This window comes from Pleurodeles waltl, chromosome 4_2, assembly GCF_031143425.1.
Source record: "Pleurodeles waltl isolate 20211129_DDA chromosome 4_2, aPleWal1.hap1.20221129, whole genome shotgun sequence".
In the NCBI taxonomy this organism is placed as follows: domain Eukaryota; kingdom Metazoa; phylum Chordata; class Amphibia; order Caudata; family Salamandridae; genus Pleurodeles; species Pleurodeles waltl.
Genome location: NC_090443.1, coordinates 836,680,994 through 836,698,509, shown reverse-complemented (window position 1 = coordinate 836,698,509; position 17,516 = coordinate 836,680,994). Strand labels below are relative to the sequence as shown.

Here is a 17,516-nt window from a genome sequence, read left to right as displayed (position 1 = left end):
CACTCAAATGTTGTTCCAGTGCTTTCAAATGTGCAAGTGCTTTTATTTAATTCTAATAAAACACTCAGGCCCCCTTGCCTCTGATCTGTATATTTATGTAAATGTCTGTTTGATTATCCATTTATTATCTCTATCTATCTATCTATCTATCTATCTATCTATCTATCTATCTATCTATCTATCTATCTATCTATCTATCTAACGCAACCTCAGTGATAAACTTAGTTATAGCTCTGGCTCATATGCACAAAAAACACTGAAATCTGCCTGCTAAAGTTGCTCAGTGTTACATTCAGTACTACGTAAGAATACAGAATTTCCAAGGAATGTTCAGTTATGAAGACATGGAGCTGTTGGGTGGAAGGCTGGTGATTTTTGGAAGCACTAGAGAGTTTATTCTTGAAAACACCTTATTCTGTGCATCAAAACATATTGGTCCTTTTCATTGGAAAGTTGGACTACAGCACACACAGCATCCACAATCTGCAAAAATCATTGGCAAAGCCAGAAGTTCGAAAAGTTAAGACCTATTGGCTTTGTCAGTGCTCATTGTAAACCTGTAGATACTTTTGCCTGGCCTTGATTGCCCGCATTTCTATTCAAATAAAGTGCCAAACATTGCAGGTGACACACTGGTGTTTTACAAATGAATCTGCTTCGTTTGCAACTGTATTTTGCATTTTGTTTTGCAAATTAAGCCTGTGTTTTACTCCCTAAAAAGATTTCACCAAATAAACCACACAGGGCCTGATATAGAGTTTGCCAAACAGGGTATTCCACCACAAATGCGGTGGAGTATTCTCTGTCTGCTTAACTAACAGTGCATCTGTGCCAGTCGCGGCTCACCGGGGTTACAAGGGTTGGATTACAAGGGTGGGCGCGCAATGAAACCCTTCATTTTGTTCATTTTCTGCAACCTCCTCTCAAGGAGAAAGCTTTCAGTACAACACTGGGGAATCGACTGACAGGCTGCTGCTGCTATTGGGAGTACGTGTTTTACTCAGAGTATCTGACTTTTTCAAATGGTTGAGGAAAATAGTGTGAAGTTACAGAAAAATGTGCCCTCCTTTTAGCTCCTCTATGAGAAAGTCATGAGAGAAAACTCTTTCCTCAAATTGGCTAATCATAGCATATCTGGACACAAACGGTCTAGATACGACTCAATGTTTCTGTGGTTACCCCCTTCATACTCACCCACGCACCCCTTCTTTCTTCTTAGCCCTTGCTTGACAGGTAAATGCTAAGCTTTCCTTAATGGAACCGAAGTGGATGAAATTTTTGGGGAACATTTCATGCAGACTCGCAGATTGGCACCTAAGAAAATAAAAAACGTCTTTCCTATGGAAAGTCCCACCTAACTACAACTACTCTAAAGCTAACGCTGAAAAAATTAAAATATATATGTAAGTGTGGGTGTGTGCATGGGTGTGTGTGTGTAAATAAGTATATGTATAAGTATATTTATATGAATGCACAGTTTTCTCCGCAATAATTTTACTTTAAATGTTACAGTGATATTATCAATGATATTACAGAAGATGTCATCAATGATATCATATCTGGGATAACCAGCAGTGCATGGCGAGAGTGAGTTGTAGGTACCTTAGGGCGCGAGTTATAACTATTTCTGATATGCATAAACTATAACTGCTGAATTTCTATGGTTTTTTGCAAGTAAAATGTGAACCTAACTATACCGTCTGTGTAACCTTTTGTTTTTTTCAGTGAATTTCTATGTTTTTTTAATGATAAGGAATTTTAATTACTTTACGTTAATCCAACGGTCAAAGACTGTGTGTGGCAGGGGGGTTGTGTGCAGGACCTGGACTGTGGCAGGGCCCTGCAACCTACCCCAATATGAGCATCCAACCCTCACCACACACAGCCTTGGGCCATGACCGCTGGGGGTTTGCTGCAGGCCCTGGGCTGTGGTCAAGCCCTGTGGCCTTCCCCCAGTAAGCACCTAACGGTGCGCCACACACAGCCTTCAGCTGCGTGCAACAGGTTGGCTACGACCTAACCCACACAAGCAATCAACCCCATGCCACGCACAGCCTTCGGAAAGAAAAGGGGGCAGGGTAGGAATACCCTGACTCCCAGGCCCAGGTGCTGAGGTCCCCAAGGGACCCTGCCAGGGAAGAAAAAAATGTAGAACATTTTTGATGAAATTCGCAGAGGTTCTGCAAATTCAGCAAAAATTAAAAAGAAGCAAACAAAGTCTCCCGTGTTTGGCAGGTCCCGGGGGCATGTGGGAACATTAAAAAGGTAGGGGGTGCACAAGGCCCCTTCCTAGGGCATCTTTTGATGTAGTTAGGATGCTTGCCATTGAGCTTTTAACTAACTTGGTTGAGCAACAGCAATGTTATTGCTCATTGGTTATAAGTTTTATCTATGATGCTTTGAACACAATGGTGGGAGTAATTTTCTACCATATATAGTATCATAGGAAATAGGACAATTAAGATATGGGACTTGGAGCTCAATTTGAAAACCTCCATGCTTCTTTGACTGCTTTAGGAAATCCCCAAGAGATAAGATACTGTACAGTAGCCATTGCAATACTTGGCAAGTCATGAATGTAAAAAAGGGAAGCCTTAAAAGCTCAGTCAGTATTCGGGTTGTGCACTAGTCATTCTTAGAAAGAATACTTAAATAGGAAGAACTGTAATATAATGCAAATTGAACATTGGGAGATCAAAGATATTCTTAAAACTTTACTACTTTCTTCATTATTCTTTCAATGTAAACATCTGAGCGCAATGCACAGGGCTTACGGGAATCGGCCTGCTTTAGTGGTCTTTGAAATGAAAGATCAAACCTGAGGTAATGTGTTTTTTATAAATGTATATCTTTGTGAATACTGATGGTTAAATTTTAGAGAAAATTGTTCATAATTATGCATTTAGTTAGTTATTAGTAGTTTTATAAAAATGCATATTAGATCTGGGGTGTGGGAGCGTTGTACAATATCCATAAGAATGTTACAACAAATAATTAATCTTAAGTATCCTGGACACTAGAAAAACATCATAAACCTAAGGAAACTAGAGAGGAAAATCCAGATTCTATTTACAAATAAACGAAATAGAGAGATTAATATATCAAGTATTTTTTCAATCAATAGGACTCCTTTTTTAAAAGAACTGAACAAGGGATTTACACATAACTCTGAGGGATTAAGTTTCACATTGTGGGTGTAATTCCAGAGAAGATACAGAAGTTGGTTCTTTGTTTTGTGAACCTGAAAAGCTCCAGAATTGATGAGTCAACATTGCAAAAAAAAGTGGATACCCCGAATCAAGGTGAGTTTTTGAGCCAGACATTTTGGAGTGCCACAGTGCAAGACTTTGTGTATGATGGACGCTACCTTGAAGATGCACCTTGCTCCAATTGGGAGAAAGTTGATAGAAAGGAGTAACGGAGTAAGGTGATAGAATCGTCTCACTCCCCCCCTTAAGGACAGCTTTGATTGAGGGTAGGTGCATATTTGGAACTCTACTGACTAGCACATTGTTGTGGTTGAGTCTGACTATGATTAGAGCTTGTACCACATTTTTAATATCAAATTGTGGAATGAAAAGATTGATTTTTTGATAAGTCAGTGTTGCTGTTGGGCACTTTTTTGTTGCAGTATTACTGTGAGCTAGGAGGTTCAGATTGCTGTAGTGGGTGAACTTGAGAAATTTGATGGAATTCATTCTCTTGGGTTTGCTGTTTTGTACATTTAGTGAATCCGGACGATCTCGGATTGAGGGCAGTGATGAAGAGGAAATCTCTCTTTAGCGGTTTTATTTTCATGTGGGTGAATGACAGTCATGCTTGGATGTTCTTTACAGTTTGTTATGGGAGGAGTACTTTTTCTAAGGACAAACGCTTTAGGTGAAGGTGAGTATTGTCAGCTAGATGCAAGTGATTTAAAATTAAAATTGTGGTTGCAGGTTCCATGTGCATATCCAGCGTCATTTTCATTTATTGGGACTGGTTGTTCAAGTAGGAGGAAACCCAAATTAGGACTGCACCACTTATCCTCATTCTCTCCTTCAGACTGTTTAGTAGGATGTCACTATTGACTATATCAAAAGCCATTGATAAGTTGGGTTTGGGGGGTTATGAGGATTGGCCTTGCCCAGTATACAAAATTTGTCATCCATGATCTGTAGAATAGCTGCTTCTGTGCTACAGCCAGCTTTGTAAGCAGACTGAAAGTAGTTCAACAGGTTGTTGTCATCAATAAATTCCTTTGGTTGAGACGCAGCTTTCCAAACCATTTGCTAAGAATGGGACATTAGTCACTGGTCAGACATTTTAAGTATTATAGGTTGGCTTTTGATTTTCCAAGAGTGGTGTATTCTGTCCTATTTTTCATTCATAACTGTCCTATTTTTCATTCATAACTTCATCTTGGGATAGCCAGGAGGTGATCACTTGCTTCCATTAAGGCAGACATTATAACCAATATCTTTAATTAAGGTGAAGGTGATCGGTCAGTAATGTTTGCAGCTGGTCTCTTGTTAGCTGCTGTCTTTATGAGTTTACTTTTGTTGGCTTCACAGAACTCATTCAAGGAAGTAATGTTCTTTAGGGTAGGATATAGGATCTGGCTGTCCACTAAATCATTTGGTAGCAAAGGTTTGACCTTTTTTAGTTTTCCGCAAAGAAATCAGAGATGATCTCACATCTTTCCTTTGAATGTTGACTACAATTTTAGTGGTCAGATCGGTTTGTTGTTTTATGATGTCAAAGTCAAAAGGTTCAGACTTTTGTCTGAAGGGCTTTGTAAAATTGGTACTTTACTGTGACTTGGATATAGTGATCATTAAGAGGTGAATCTCTAATTGGCGTGATGTAAGAAACATGACTTATAATGAGTCTGATGCAAAAAGAAATGGTGTACATCTTAGGAAGGTCTTTTGTAAAACAAATGTCAGCAGGCTTGATGTTTATTATTGGTGGGGGGAGGACTTTGTACCTTTAAATACAGTTTTCCCTGTGTTTGACTCTTTGGCCAGTTGAAGGCTTCAGCCTAAAAGTGTCACCAGAATAGCACTGTTGACACCTGGAATAATGGAAAGATTAAATACATTTAAAAGGTTTGCACTGATTGGCCTGGCTGTGCCTCTGATTCTTCAAGCCACCCGAATATATTCGAAAGCTGTTGAGCAATAGTAGAGCGGACCAAGGTGAATGAAAAAATATGTGTATATAGAAATATTCACTTTAAAAAAACAAAGGTTACAGGGGTGGCACAGTTAGGATCACATTTTAAATGTGCAAAACCATAGAAATTCACCCGTTACAGTTATTTCAACTACTTACAAATCATGCCCTAAGGTAACCATAACTCGCGTCCCCACCATGCACATTTTTTGTATTAATAATTTTACAACAAATGTTACAGTGATATTATCTACAATGTTATAAAAGATGTCATGAGTGCTGTAATATCTGGGGTAATTAGCAGTGCATGGTGAGGGTGAGAGTTATAGTTAACTTAAGGCATAACAGGTGCATTTATATGGTTTTGTATGTTTTAAATGTGAGCCTAACTATAACGTCCCTGTACCCTATGGTTCTTTAAGTGAATTTCATTTTTTTTTAACATAAAGTAATTTTAAGAACTATACATTAATCCAAACACTGCCGTGGATGGCCTTCAGCTGTGTGCGGCCAGGGTTGTCTGTGGGGTCTGGCCTGCAGCAGGCCCCCGACCAACCCCCATATGACCACCCTACCCCATGCCATGCGCGGCAGGGCTTGGCCACAGGGACTGTCTTTCCGGGTATGAGAATTGGTGTGACAGTGTGTGTCTGGGTATGAGAGAGGGAGTGGCAGTGTCTATCTGGGTGTGAGAGAGTGTCACTGGGTGTGAAAGCAGGTGTAAGAGTGTCTGAGTGTGAGAGTGGATGTGAGAGGGTCTATATGGGTGTAAGAGTAGGTGTGAGAGTGTCTGGGTGTTAAAATGGGTGTGAGAGTGTTTGTATGGGTGTAAGATGGTCTACGTGGATGTAAGAATGAGTGCAAGAGTGTCTGTCCGGGAGTGACAATGGGTGTGAAAGTGTGTATCTGAGTATGACAGTGGGTGTGAGAGTGTCAGTCTGAGTGTGAGAGTGGGTGTGAGAGTGTTTGTCTGGGTGAGACAGTGAGTCTGACAGTTTTTGTCTGGGTCTTTGAGTGGATGTATGGATATATATATTTTGTTGATGTTATGCAAAATCCCCGGATCCACCCGTGGATTTACACCCTGGACCATGCAGAGTATCGGAAAACATGAAAGAAAATATATACACATTTCAAAATCATCATTTACTCTATCACTCTCTTCATATCATCCTAAGGGAGTCTCTACCCTGACTCTTTCATGAACATTACACTCTACATTTCAGCCCCGTGGACGTTTCCCAATAAAAGAAAAAGCAGCCACAACTTCTCTGTCAGGTTGCGGCCAGCCAATCAGACTCTTGTCCTGATGTGTGGATCCGTGGATCGACCTGCAATAGATACATGGAGGATCCGCGTCCCCAGATATCTATATTTCTTCTGCGTACCGAAAGCTACCTTCGTGCAAAAGTTGGTGTAATCCGTCAAGCAGTTTGACCTGTAGTCGTGTTAAAAACTCGTTGGGAATTAACATGGGAAACATCTTTTTTTTTACCCACCCCCCTTGACAGGATCATCCTGAAACTTTCCTGCACAAGAAGAATCACTGGCACACTAGTACGTAATATATATACATATATATATATATATATATATATACACACGCACACATACAGACATATATATGTTAATTACATGGTTGAGCCTTCTTTATTAAATGTTTATCAGCAGTTTCAAAGCTGGTATTTCTGAAAAGAGGTCTAATTGTGAATCATTTCCTGTAATACACAGTACTGAATTAATTTGCAGGATACTCCCCTAAATAAATGGAAAAAGTTAAATGCAGCATTTCATCTTTCTTACAATGTTGGTAAAAGCTTTCACAATGACAGTCTACACTGTTAGAACACTCATCAGCATACCTTAAATGCTCAGCCTTGGAGGCCCAGCTTTGATGCAAGCATCTATAAATAAATCTTCACCAGTGTGTGAAAATAAACATTGGGGCATACTTATGAGCCCCTAGCGCCACCGGAGTGTCACTTTTCGTGACGGTCCGGTGGCACAATGCCAGAGTGCTATAGAGTACTATAATCAATTAATAAATGATGTAATATATAGAAAATCATGAATAACATGTAATATAGACTTATATTGCCATCACTGGGTGCTGGTGACATCTACAAACTATTTGGCCTTTGGCCTCGTATTTTGTAAATGTCACCAGAACCCCTTGATGGCAATAAAGGCCCATGTGTATTCTCTATCTACCTCTAGCACCCTCTCTCTCTAATCCACCCTCTTCCCCCCCGCCCCACACACACACCTGACAGGTAATGCAGTAAGTGGACAAATAATCAGAACATTGTGAAACTTCACCCATTAAATTGTTCAGGTAAAGGGATGTCATGGTTACCCTTTAAGACTCACAAAATATTAAAATAGGCTTCTTATGGTTTATTTCATCACTAGTAACCTGATGCTCCCTCAAATAGATTTTTGTCTGCAAATGTACCTAGTTTGTCTGTAATGTGTTAGGTATGACCTTAGCACAGAGCCCTATTATCCCTTTAAAGTGGTCTGTTTATTGAAAACACTCACACATGCAGAGAGACCCCCAATCCGTAATGATATTTCACTTCAGAATCAAGGCATGGGTAGATCCTGGGTGGTAGCCATTCTTTTTAGGTGACACACACTTTTGTTGCATGGAAAACTCCAAATAAAAGCTGATACAAATGTTTTAGAAAAACTAAAGACAATATTTCTTTGAACATGACTGTGTAGTATCCCGATATAGCTGAGGGCAGTGTGCAGGGGTTGCACTAGGAAGCTGGATGAAGACGTGTCAGTAAAAAAACAAATGCAGAGACCATTCAGGGGTTTGAAATGAGAGTTCAACTAACAGTTCTGAATTCCGATGGATGGTGTCAATCTGATCAGATGTGTCTTACTTTAGAGGTATCTTGTGAAGCTGTAAATCAAGACATTGCTCCAGACCAGCTAGGTGTATCATGTGCCCCTCCACTTATGACCTTCACTGAACATCATTAAAGTGCCAGGCAAAACTACATAATCCAAAATTTGCACAGAAAGGATATATTTAAATAACTGTCACCTTTGGCAGGTGGAATCCTCCTAGAGTTGTATCTCTGTTTGTATTTCTGGGAACACCAATAGGTATTATGTTACTGATACGCTGCACTTCATGAATAACCGCGTTGGTGTATGGCATGTTTTTTCTATTTTCCGTCAGTGGTTGCCTATTGTGCCCAATCACCTGATCAATCTCTGCTTGGACTTTCTCTGTAAAATGACAAATATTTCACTTTTAATAATTCAATTTTAAAAAACACAGTTACAATACATTTGAACAAACAGTACCTCCTACACAAAAATGCATGCGCAAAAAAGCTTAGAATACAATAAAAAGAGAGAATCACATTTACTCAATTAAAGCTATGTGGCGATTAGGAAGACAGTGCTGCCAAAACCTTAGACAACATGGATAAACAAAACAATTTAATTAGTAAGAAAAATAACATGAACAAAGGACTTATGGTGAAGGAAATCACTATTAGCTGTCACAAAAGTAGTACTAGATGTATTTTTTCAGGATCACATTTAGAACCACACAAACCCAGAATGAAACATAATGTAAAGACACCAAAGATGCCTATCATTTAGCATTAACACCTTGGGGCAGTGTGACACAACACTATTTGTATAATTGTTGCATGATTTTATTACGTCACTAGCCTTTAGAAGCTAACTGGTTGGAACACCTGCACTGTATATCAATCACTAAAGTAACTGTGTTTTTCCATGGAAGTGTTTAACAACCAGATGACAAACTGAATTGCACTCGCTATGAACAAAACATTTACAAATTGAGGAGGGTCGCGAAACAGAAGTTTTGCAGTTGCTAATTACCATTTCCTCTGATATGGTACCTTTGCTCTGGAAGCATGCTATTGTTTCCACCATCTTGAAAAAGCTACCAACCAACTTCTCTGAAATCATATCCCATAGGGTGCTGGAAAAGGTCACGTCCATCTTGGAGTCCAATTCCATACTTCCCTTAGTGATTGCACCCCAGCTCCTCTTCTTCTTGACCCCCTTTCACTTTTGATCCCATCTTTCCATGATATCTTGCAGTTTTGGCTATTTGAATTTGAAACTTTAGTGCCGGCCTAGAGATCGCTTGGGTCTTATTCAAAGGACAGAGCCAAAGCAATTAAGATCTCATCCTACATCCAGATATGTAACACAAGGGGTCGCACACAGCTCTTGTCTAAGACCAAGTTTGTTTAAAATATATGATTCTGGGCTGCTTGATCAGGTCATTTGGTTTCACCTTTATGATACACTTCTTATTATATGCTTGGATGGTCTGCTTAGTTATATTAAAGAGAAGTTCTAAAAACTGCCTCTACAATGTTGCCTTTTCCGTGAATAAAAAAGTGCTCTAAAATTAAACATGGATAAGACCGAAGTTCTTATCCTAGGCTACTCCAATGAAGTCACACACAAAAAACTGGGGTACTCCCAGTGCTTAATTTGAGTCTGTGGTTTCCATTACTCGGCACAGGCCCTTAATTGTTGACACTGGCACTTATGACACTATGACACATGGTGGCGCTGTTTGATGAATTTAGAGTCACTTATTAATTAAAAATACATTAAGAATGAATAATAACTGGAGCCAAAGCCATTCTTTTATCTTTGGGGGAATGGACTGATTAGTTGTGTTGTTACTGTAACTGGCAGCACTAACCAGCAATAGGCAGTGCAAGTGGAAGTGGCCTCCTGAGAAGGGCTCTTTCACTTATGTTTTTTACAAACTAAGATCTGAAGACTCCACCCCCTTTCTCCACCGCTCCTGACTGTTAAGGTCTGAATGGGTGGCTGGACTATTTCCTCACATTGAGCCTGAGGGTATGTCTTCCTGCCTCTTGTTTTTGGAAATATTAAAGAAAATGGCTATCCTACTGTCTCTACATGCTCCTAAACGTATTTACCAGGTAACACTTATGTTGAGATGTTATTATTGTAATGGCCTATGATTTATCTGCCTAAAAATTGATTCACAGGTTCCAGCTTATTCAGAACGGGACAACATGCAACATTTTCAGCTTGGATAGATAGGAGACCATCTCCCCATATAGACTCAAATTACACTGTCTGTCCAAGTAGCAAAGGGTTCCATTCAAGCCAGTCCTTCATCAGGCATTTCACCGTGTTTACTTCAGTCTAGATTTTGCACAGAATGTTGTTCTCATGCACTACCGCTACGCTAAGCATTCGATTCTATAAACAAGACTACGATGGGGGCTGCTCATTCAGGGCCATAACAGCCAAAAAAAGGGAAGGCGATCCTTCATTCCCTGACATAAATCCTGAACTTTTCAGAATTAGGAAGCTGCTTAAAATATATTTTTTCTAATCACTGTAAGCCATAGACGTTTATACAGGTTACTTTCAGATTAGCATCTGAAAACTCTCATGGGTATCAGCTGGCACTCTATAAATCCTATTGACATAAAACACGACGCAACGTAATGAGACATAACACATGAGAGTGTAAATCGGTTCAAAATATAAAAGGAGGCCGAGAGTGGTTGTTCACTCCAAAATGGCTATAGTGTGATGACAAGGAGGGTGAGGCTGATGGCAATGCAACAGAGGAGAAGGTAGCAGGGAACGATAGTTAGGGTGAGGATCACAGTTTTTGATGACAGACGGAGAAGCTATTTTCCAAGTACAGGCTCAGCAAGCAAGTGAATCTTGCCTTCACTGATGACCTGCGCCCACTACTAGGTAGAGCCACCCAATGGAGTGAGGCTAGATCCACACGTGCAGGGCCCACTTTTGCTGTACCATCTTGCATCAGTCATTTATTAGGGCATGACAGCAACAGCTGTATGTGTGTCACAGAGAGCACAGTCTAAGTTTTTACACCATTTTCTGAACAATAAAACAAGATAGAGAACAATCCTGGCTCAATGACATAAACCATGACAGTTTCGAATTCCAACTTTTACCAAATGCCAAGTCACCTGGATTCTTCCTGGACACCAACCTCACCCTCAAGGAACTCATTGCCAAAAAAAAATAAAACAGCTTGGAAGAAGTTCTATATTCTAATGAGAGTCAAACCACTATATTCTAAAGAAAGTCAGACCATTCCTTGCAGAAAGTGACTTCAGGAGTGCTATTCAAGATCTTGTACTCTTGCATCTGGATGGTAGTGATGCTCAACTCCATGGCCTTCCAGAATCCACTCTAGTCCTCCCTAGGGGCAACCTAAAGGCTGCAGCATGTCTCTTCTGGGGCCTTAAGGAACGTGATCACATCACACCCATCCTAATGGAACTCCATTGGTTTGCTTGCCCCATCTTCTAAAGCAGCTCCCTCACTTACAAGGCTATCGTGCCCAGAACCCCCTCTTATTTTGCAGACAACCTCACCATCTCTGATAGGTAGCAGCACACCAACAGCAAGGACATCATCAGACTGCAGACTGAGAAGTGTAAAAAATAAAAAATAAAACAGCAAATCTTTTCCATCTATGTATCCAGGACCTCTAACAACATCCCTGTTCCATCAGGACCACCCCAACACTGCTCCAATTTAGGAAAGAGATGAAGACTCCCTCTCTGATGAATACTACATCACGATGCAGTAACCATTCACAACCTAGCTTTTTCTCCTCTTTATGCATCTTTCAGCATGTACAACTCCTCGCTGCCTTTTGGCTAGGTTCACGCTATAAAAATGCTATAGGCAAACATACGACTATACACACACTATTGGTTAAGATTAACTTTCATATTTACCTTCCAAACAACTTTCAGGAAATTCAGGACTTCAAGTTGCATAACTGTGAATTTCTAAGGTGTATGATTTGTAAAAGAGGCATGTTTACATTTGTTCTTCTTCTGCCATTGAACAGCTCTATGGAAATTGCAAGAATCAGAACTCCTTAAACATCCATTGTGTGCACTATGGACCTCAATCACTGACATACTGCTTAAGCTCAGTGGCAGCTTGCTCTCCTGTGCAGTGGTAGTTCCCCAGAACACATTTCAAGGGTTTGGAGCACTTCCAGGGTGGTTGTCATCTGATCTTTAGCAGAGTCCTGGCTGCTACCTCATGCTGGATGTTCATCATACAGTGAGAAAAGAAACTGGAGGTTGTGACTAGTTTATCTACAGATCTCCCACATCCCTTAATACATGCAAGCACACATACCAATGCTGGCAATTTTGTGTCATTCTCACATCATCAAAAGTGTCATAAAGTGCTGCAACTGCCTCGGCGAGGCAGTTCATGCTGGTTGACCTTTGCTGATGTCAGTTTGCAGGTCATCCACATTACTTCCTAGTGGTTACAGGGCTAACAATTGTTGGCACTCCATTCCTAACCTGGATACCTCCAATGGCAGGAATTGGCCTCTAATAGGGAAACCAGCCCATAGTCCTGAAAAATATACACCCTTCTTCTAAGTAGAGCTGTATCCCACGTTAAGAGTCCTTGGAGGATTAGGCATGATCATGAAGCAGCCTGGTCTTGGGCTCCTCACTCTGCGCCAGTTGGATTCTGTGGCATGCCGCCTTGATGCTGCAGTGTGCTGCCAGTTTCAGAGGTTTGTGCCTAAGGGGTAGTGTTTGGTGTTTCTCCACTGATTGTATTTTTTTCTGCAAAGCATTTCCTTACTTTTTGGTAAATTCTGTCTGCCTTGGCACATCATCTACAGTAGAGGGAACACGTTTTGTTGGATAGAAAGGGGTAGCTGTGCAGGAGAGCAAGGTCTACTGACAATGACTTTCTGGTGGTGCTGAAGATGCTTGATGGTGACTGTCTCAGGCACAAGCGTTGTTTCTATTACCTCCTTTAATAGTGTTGGTTGTAGCTAAGTAGACAGGTCTCCTCCAGTCCAGAAGCTTCCTTTCTCCTGGCGTCCTTCTCTTTTGTCCAGGAGTACAAGTCCTACCACCTTTTAAGGATTTCATCAATGTTCGAGGTGGTCACTCTGATGACATTTATCCACTTGTTGCTTTGCCATATGTGAAACTTCATGGCTTCAGACACAATGACTAAGGATTTCCCAAAAAGCGTTTTGTTGCTGGCCTCACATTTTGCTACATTCTTGATCTAGGTTTTAAGGAGGTGCCAGACCAACATTCGATATTTTGTAAATGTAATGATTTACTATTAGAGAATAAATAATCTGATACTGTGATTTTTAACTAATCACCAATTTTAGATGATGATGGTATAGTACATGCCAGGGTTGAAGGAAGTGTCACCAACTTAATCAGAGGAGAACCACTGCGTCAGCCAGATCCTTTCGATATATGAAAAAGACATGGCCACTAAGGAAACCAATAACGCATTACCAAAGACAGTGCCAAGGCAGATGCTTTATTAAGGACTAGTACCACTACAGAACAGACTGAACCTCCTCTTAATATTTCAGTAATTCAATGAGGTTTCCATCACCTAACACTTTTCGGGGTGGCTTAATGACGACAATGACATTCATAAAAAAGACATATTGGATACAAGAACAATTTACTATGAAAAATATACAGAAATTACTGTTATTTCATCAAGACAAGTTATATGTTCCTACAATAAAGCTACAGAATGTGTTTTTACAATGACATCATGATACTCAAATGGCAGTCCACCTAAGAATCTGGCGCACAGAAGATTTTTAAACCCGACAATTTTGGTGGCATCAGCTCCATGAAGCAATAAATTGTATCAACTTGTAACATTTGTCCATAAGCCATGAGCAGCCATAATATACTCAAATACACAAAAAGTTGTGGATGAAATGATTGATTTAATCTCAGCCACTGGTAATTACTCTAAAGCCATAACATATCTACAGGATTGTTGCAATCTCTTCCTACTCCTCAAGGACCATGGAATATTACATCAATGGGCTTTATTGTTCATTTACCAGCTTCTGAGTCATTCACAGTTTTAAGAGTAGTAGTGAATTTATTCACCAAACAAGTGCATTTTATACCATTAGACACATGCCTATGTCCCATGAACTTTCAAAACACTTCTTGAAGCAGATGCATAGTTGTTCCAGATTGAGGTTCTCAGTTCACATGAAAATTCTGGACAGATTAAATGTCAGTTTTGGGTATCAAAGCCAACATCTCCAGCAGCAAGGAACTGATGGACAGTCAGAGAGTGAATGAAATGTCTGAGCAATGTCCTAGGTGTTTTATAACCCAATATAAAGCTGCTGGGCCCGTGGATTCTGTAGGTTGAAATCATGTATAGTAACTCTTTACACCATTCGTTAAAAATGATTCAATCTTTTGTACTTACAGGTTCCATGTGCAAATGCTTCCTTTGCAACTACCCAAAGTATCAGTTCCCTCAGACAATGTCTTAATCCAGAAATTTAGACATAGCTATACAGACTCTGTTAATCATCTCCAAAAAGTAAAGGCAGCTTACAAAACGTTTGCAGATGTTGATTGCTCACCTGTCCCCAAGTTATAAATAAGGAAATTCTGTATGGTTAGCAAAACAGTTCTTTTGCTTGCCTGGATATCACTGGAAGCTCAAACCCTGTTTTGTTGGTCCTTGTCTAATGTTCAAGATGATGAATTCAGTAACTGTACAGCTGCATCTTCCCTCCAATTGGCATGTACACCCTGTTTTACATGTTTCCTTATTAAAACCCATGTTCAAGATTCCATTATGCACAGCTTTTCCTACACCTCCTGTAGCCCAATAAGAAGCTACAGGATAAGAAGTTAAAGCAATTATTGACTCCGGGATAAACTGAAGGCAACTACAATATCTGATTATATCTTGGAAACCTGCATTGTTTGTAAAACCTCCATCATTTGTAAATGCTCTATGGCTAGTCAAGAAATTTAATCAATGCTTACCTACCAAACCAGGGGAGTCGGGGTACTGTTGCAGTTTCACCACCGTCTTCATCATCGGAGAAACCCAGTTGCAGATGGTATATAAAAAGGATATAGAGACCATGGAAACCCATAACACATTTTAAAAAACAATGATAAGTGCCATCACAGGGTTACCGACCTTTCCATTCCATCATGACACCTGTGGATAAGCTGGAGTATGTATCCTTCCTCAATTCCAGTTAACAGGCAGTAGTACTTCCAGGTTAAGGTGTGAAGGGATCAAATATAACCCTGTGCCACCCAGAACTCTTTGCCTGACAACTGTCCATTTTGTTCGGTTTCCCTAATGTTGTACTATTACACACACAGCTCCCCTTCTGTATGCACCTTAATTGTTTTGTTGTTCTCATTGGTGTCTACTTCCTTGTCTTTCAACTACACTCCAGCAACCTCCTTCTACCAATCTTGCTTACACGTACTTGGAGTGTCTCCTCCCCATCTTCTCTAAGTTTATCACAGGAGTTTACTTCCGCTAATGGTGACACCTCACCTGCAACCTACAGGGGTGAGCACAACAAGCAGCATACATGCACTGTGATGCTCCTGATATCACTGTATTTAATATCTGTGTGTCACGATAGGTGGTGGATGAGCACAGATGAGTGGTGGTTCCTCTGATGTCTGCAAGGCTGCTTCTGTGTATCTCCTTTCCCCACCCTTCTTCCCTGCTTCCGAGTGTTTTGCATAGTACTTGGACACAGGCTCAAGGGGAGGCACAGGATTGAGTCGGCATCCATATTACATATTTGGATTAGAAACTAAGGGGGTCATTCTAACTTCGGCGGGCGGCAGAGGCCGCCCGCCAAAGTTCCCCCGCCAGAATACCGCTGCACGGTCAAATGACCGCCGCAGTAATTCTGACTTTCCTGCTGGGCGGGCGACCGCCAAAAGACCGCCCGCCCGCCCAGCGGGAAAGCACCAGCAACGAGGAAGCTGGCTACGAATGGAGCCGGCGGAGTTGCTGGTGTGCGACGGGTGCAGTTGCACCCGTCGCGATTTTCAGTGTCTGCTAGGCAGACACTGAAAATCAATGTGGGGCCCCCACGACACCCGTTACCGCCATCCTGTTCTAAGGGGGTCGGAATGCCCATGGCGGCGCTGCAAGCAGCGCCGCCATGGAGGATTCCCTGGGGCAGCGGGAAACCGGCGGAACACCGCCGTTTTCCCGTTTCTGACCGCGGCTGTACCGCTGCGGTCAGAATGCCCACGGAAGCACCGCCAGCCTGTTGGCGGTGCTTCCTCCAACCCCGGCCCTGGCGGTCCATGACCGCCAGGGTCGGAATCAGGCCCTAAGTATTTGTGATTATTTAAAATTTGAAAATACAGAACTGAAAATTTGTGTGTTTGTACAAAGGGGTTCTAGTCCCTAAACCCAGGATATACATCATATATATGACACTACTTCCATACTCACACTATGAACAGGTACCATCAGCACTAATGTTTTCAAACGTTTAAGGCATTCAGTTCAAACAGGTGGTTCTGCTACATGTCATGACAACAGCACATTTTTGTGTTTCCTGCCACGTTTAACAGCACATTTATGTGTCTTCTGGTCTCTATTCTAAAAAGAAGACTCACACACTCACACATCACACACACATGTAGAGAAAATATACACATGAACCAATATAACTACCATCATCATGAAAAATATGCGACTAAAGGGGAGAATCAGTAATAAAGGAAACACCACTGAGGATCAAGGAGGATAACAGGCTGCTCAATATACAAGGATGAACAAATGAACAAACAAATAAAAAAAAGCTTCTAAAGCGCACTAATTTCCTAAGGCAGCTTAGCTCTAAATAGCTGACTTAGGAGAATAGACACAGACTTCAAGAGAATTATCCCTTTTTCTGGAACAGACAAGTTTAAATTTATTTCCAAAACAACAGATGATTATCTATTGGTTTTGATGTTCAAAAGAAGGAAACTCCAAAGCTTGGCTGCCAGATAAGACAAAGATCTGCCCTCTAGTCTACTACACATAATACTGAGAATACTTGCATCATGCAGGTGACCAGATCTAAGACTGTATCTAGGGATATACCAGGCGAATTTACAATATGAGTGGCAGCATTTTGAATCACCTGCTACAAAAATAAACTTTCATATAACTCCACAAATGTTGATGAAATGGGTTGAAGATGGACTGTTGGACCAAGAAGAATACAAATATCTGAAGAAATAACATAGAGTAAAACTGTCAATATACTTTCAACTGAAAGACCACAGTTTGCTCAACAAGATTTTTACCGGTAAATATTTTAGGGTATTTGGACTTTTTCCAAAAAAACATGCTGTAACCCTACTGCGATACCTGAGAGACATATCTTTATGGAAACTTTATATGAAGTGTCATTCTAAACTTCCTCCCAGCATTCATAAGGCATCAATGCCTATAGATATTTTCTAAGTACAAAAATCAGTTAGTTACATGGAGCA

The 17,516-nt window shown here is 40.8% G+C and overlaps 1 protein-coding gene across 2 annotated transcripts in view; it reads right to left on the bottom strand.

The window, feature by feature from the left end:
- The window catches only part of LOC138293368 (cytochrome P450 2J2-like), a 271,463-nt gene that overhangs the window by 44,742 nt on the left and 209,205 nt on the right, over window positions 1-17,516 (bottom strand). For both annotated transcript variants that reach the window (XM_069232563.1, XM_069232564.1), the window contains one exon: window positions 8,216-8,403. In XM_069232563.1, the coding sequence (XP_069088664.1) occupies window positions 8,216-8,403 (188 nt within the window). The remainder of the gene's footprint in view (window positions 1-8,215; window positions 8,404-17,516) is intronic.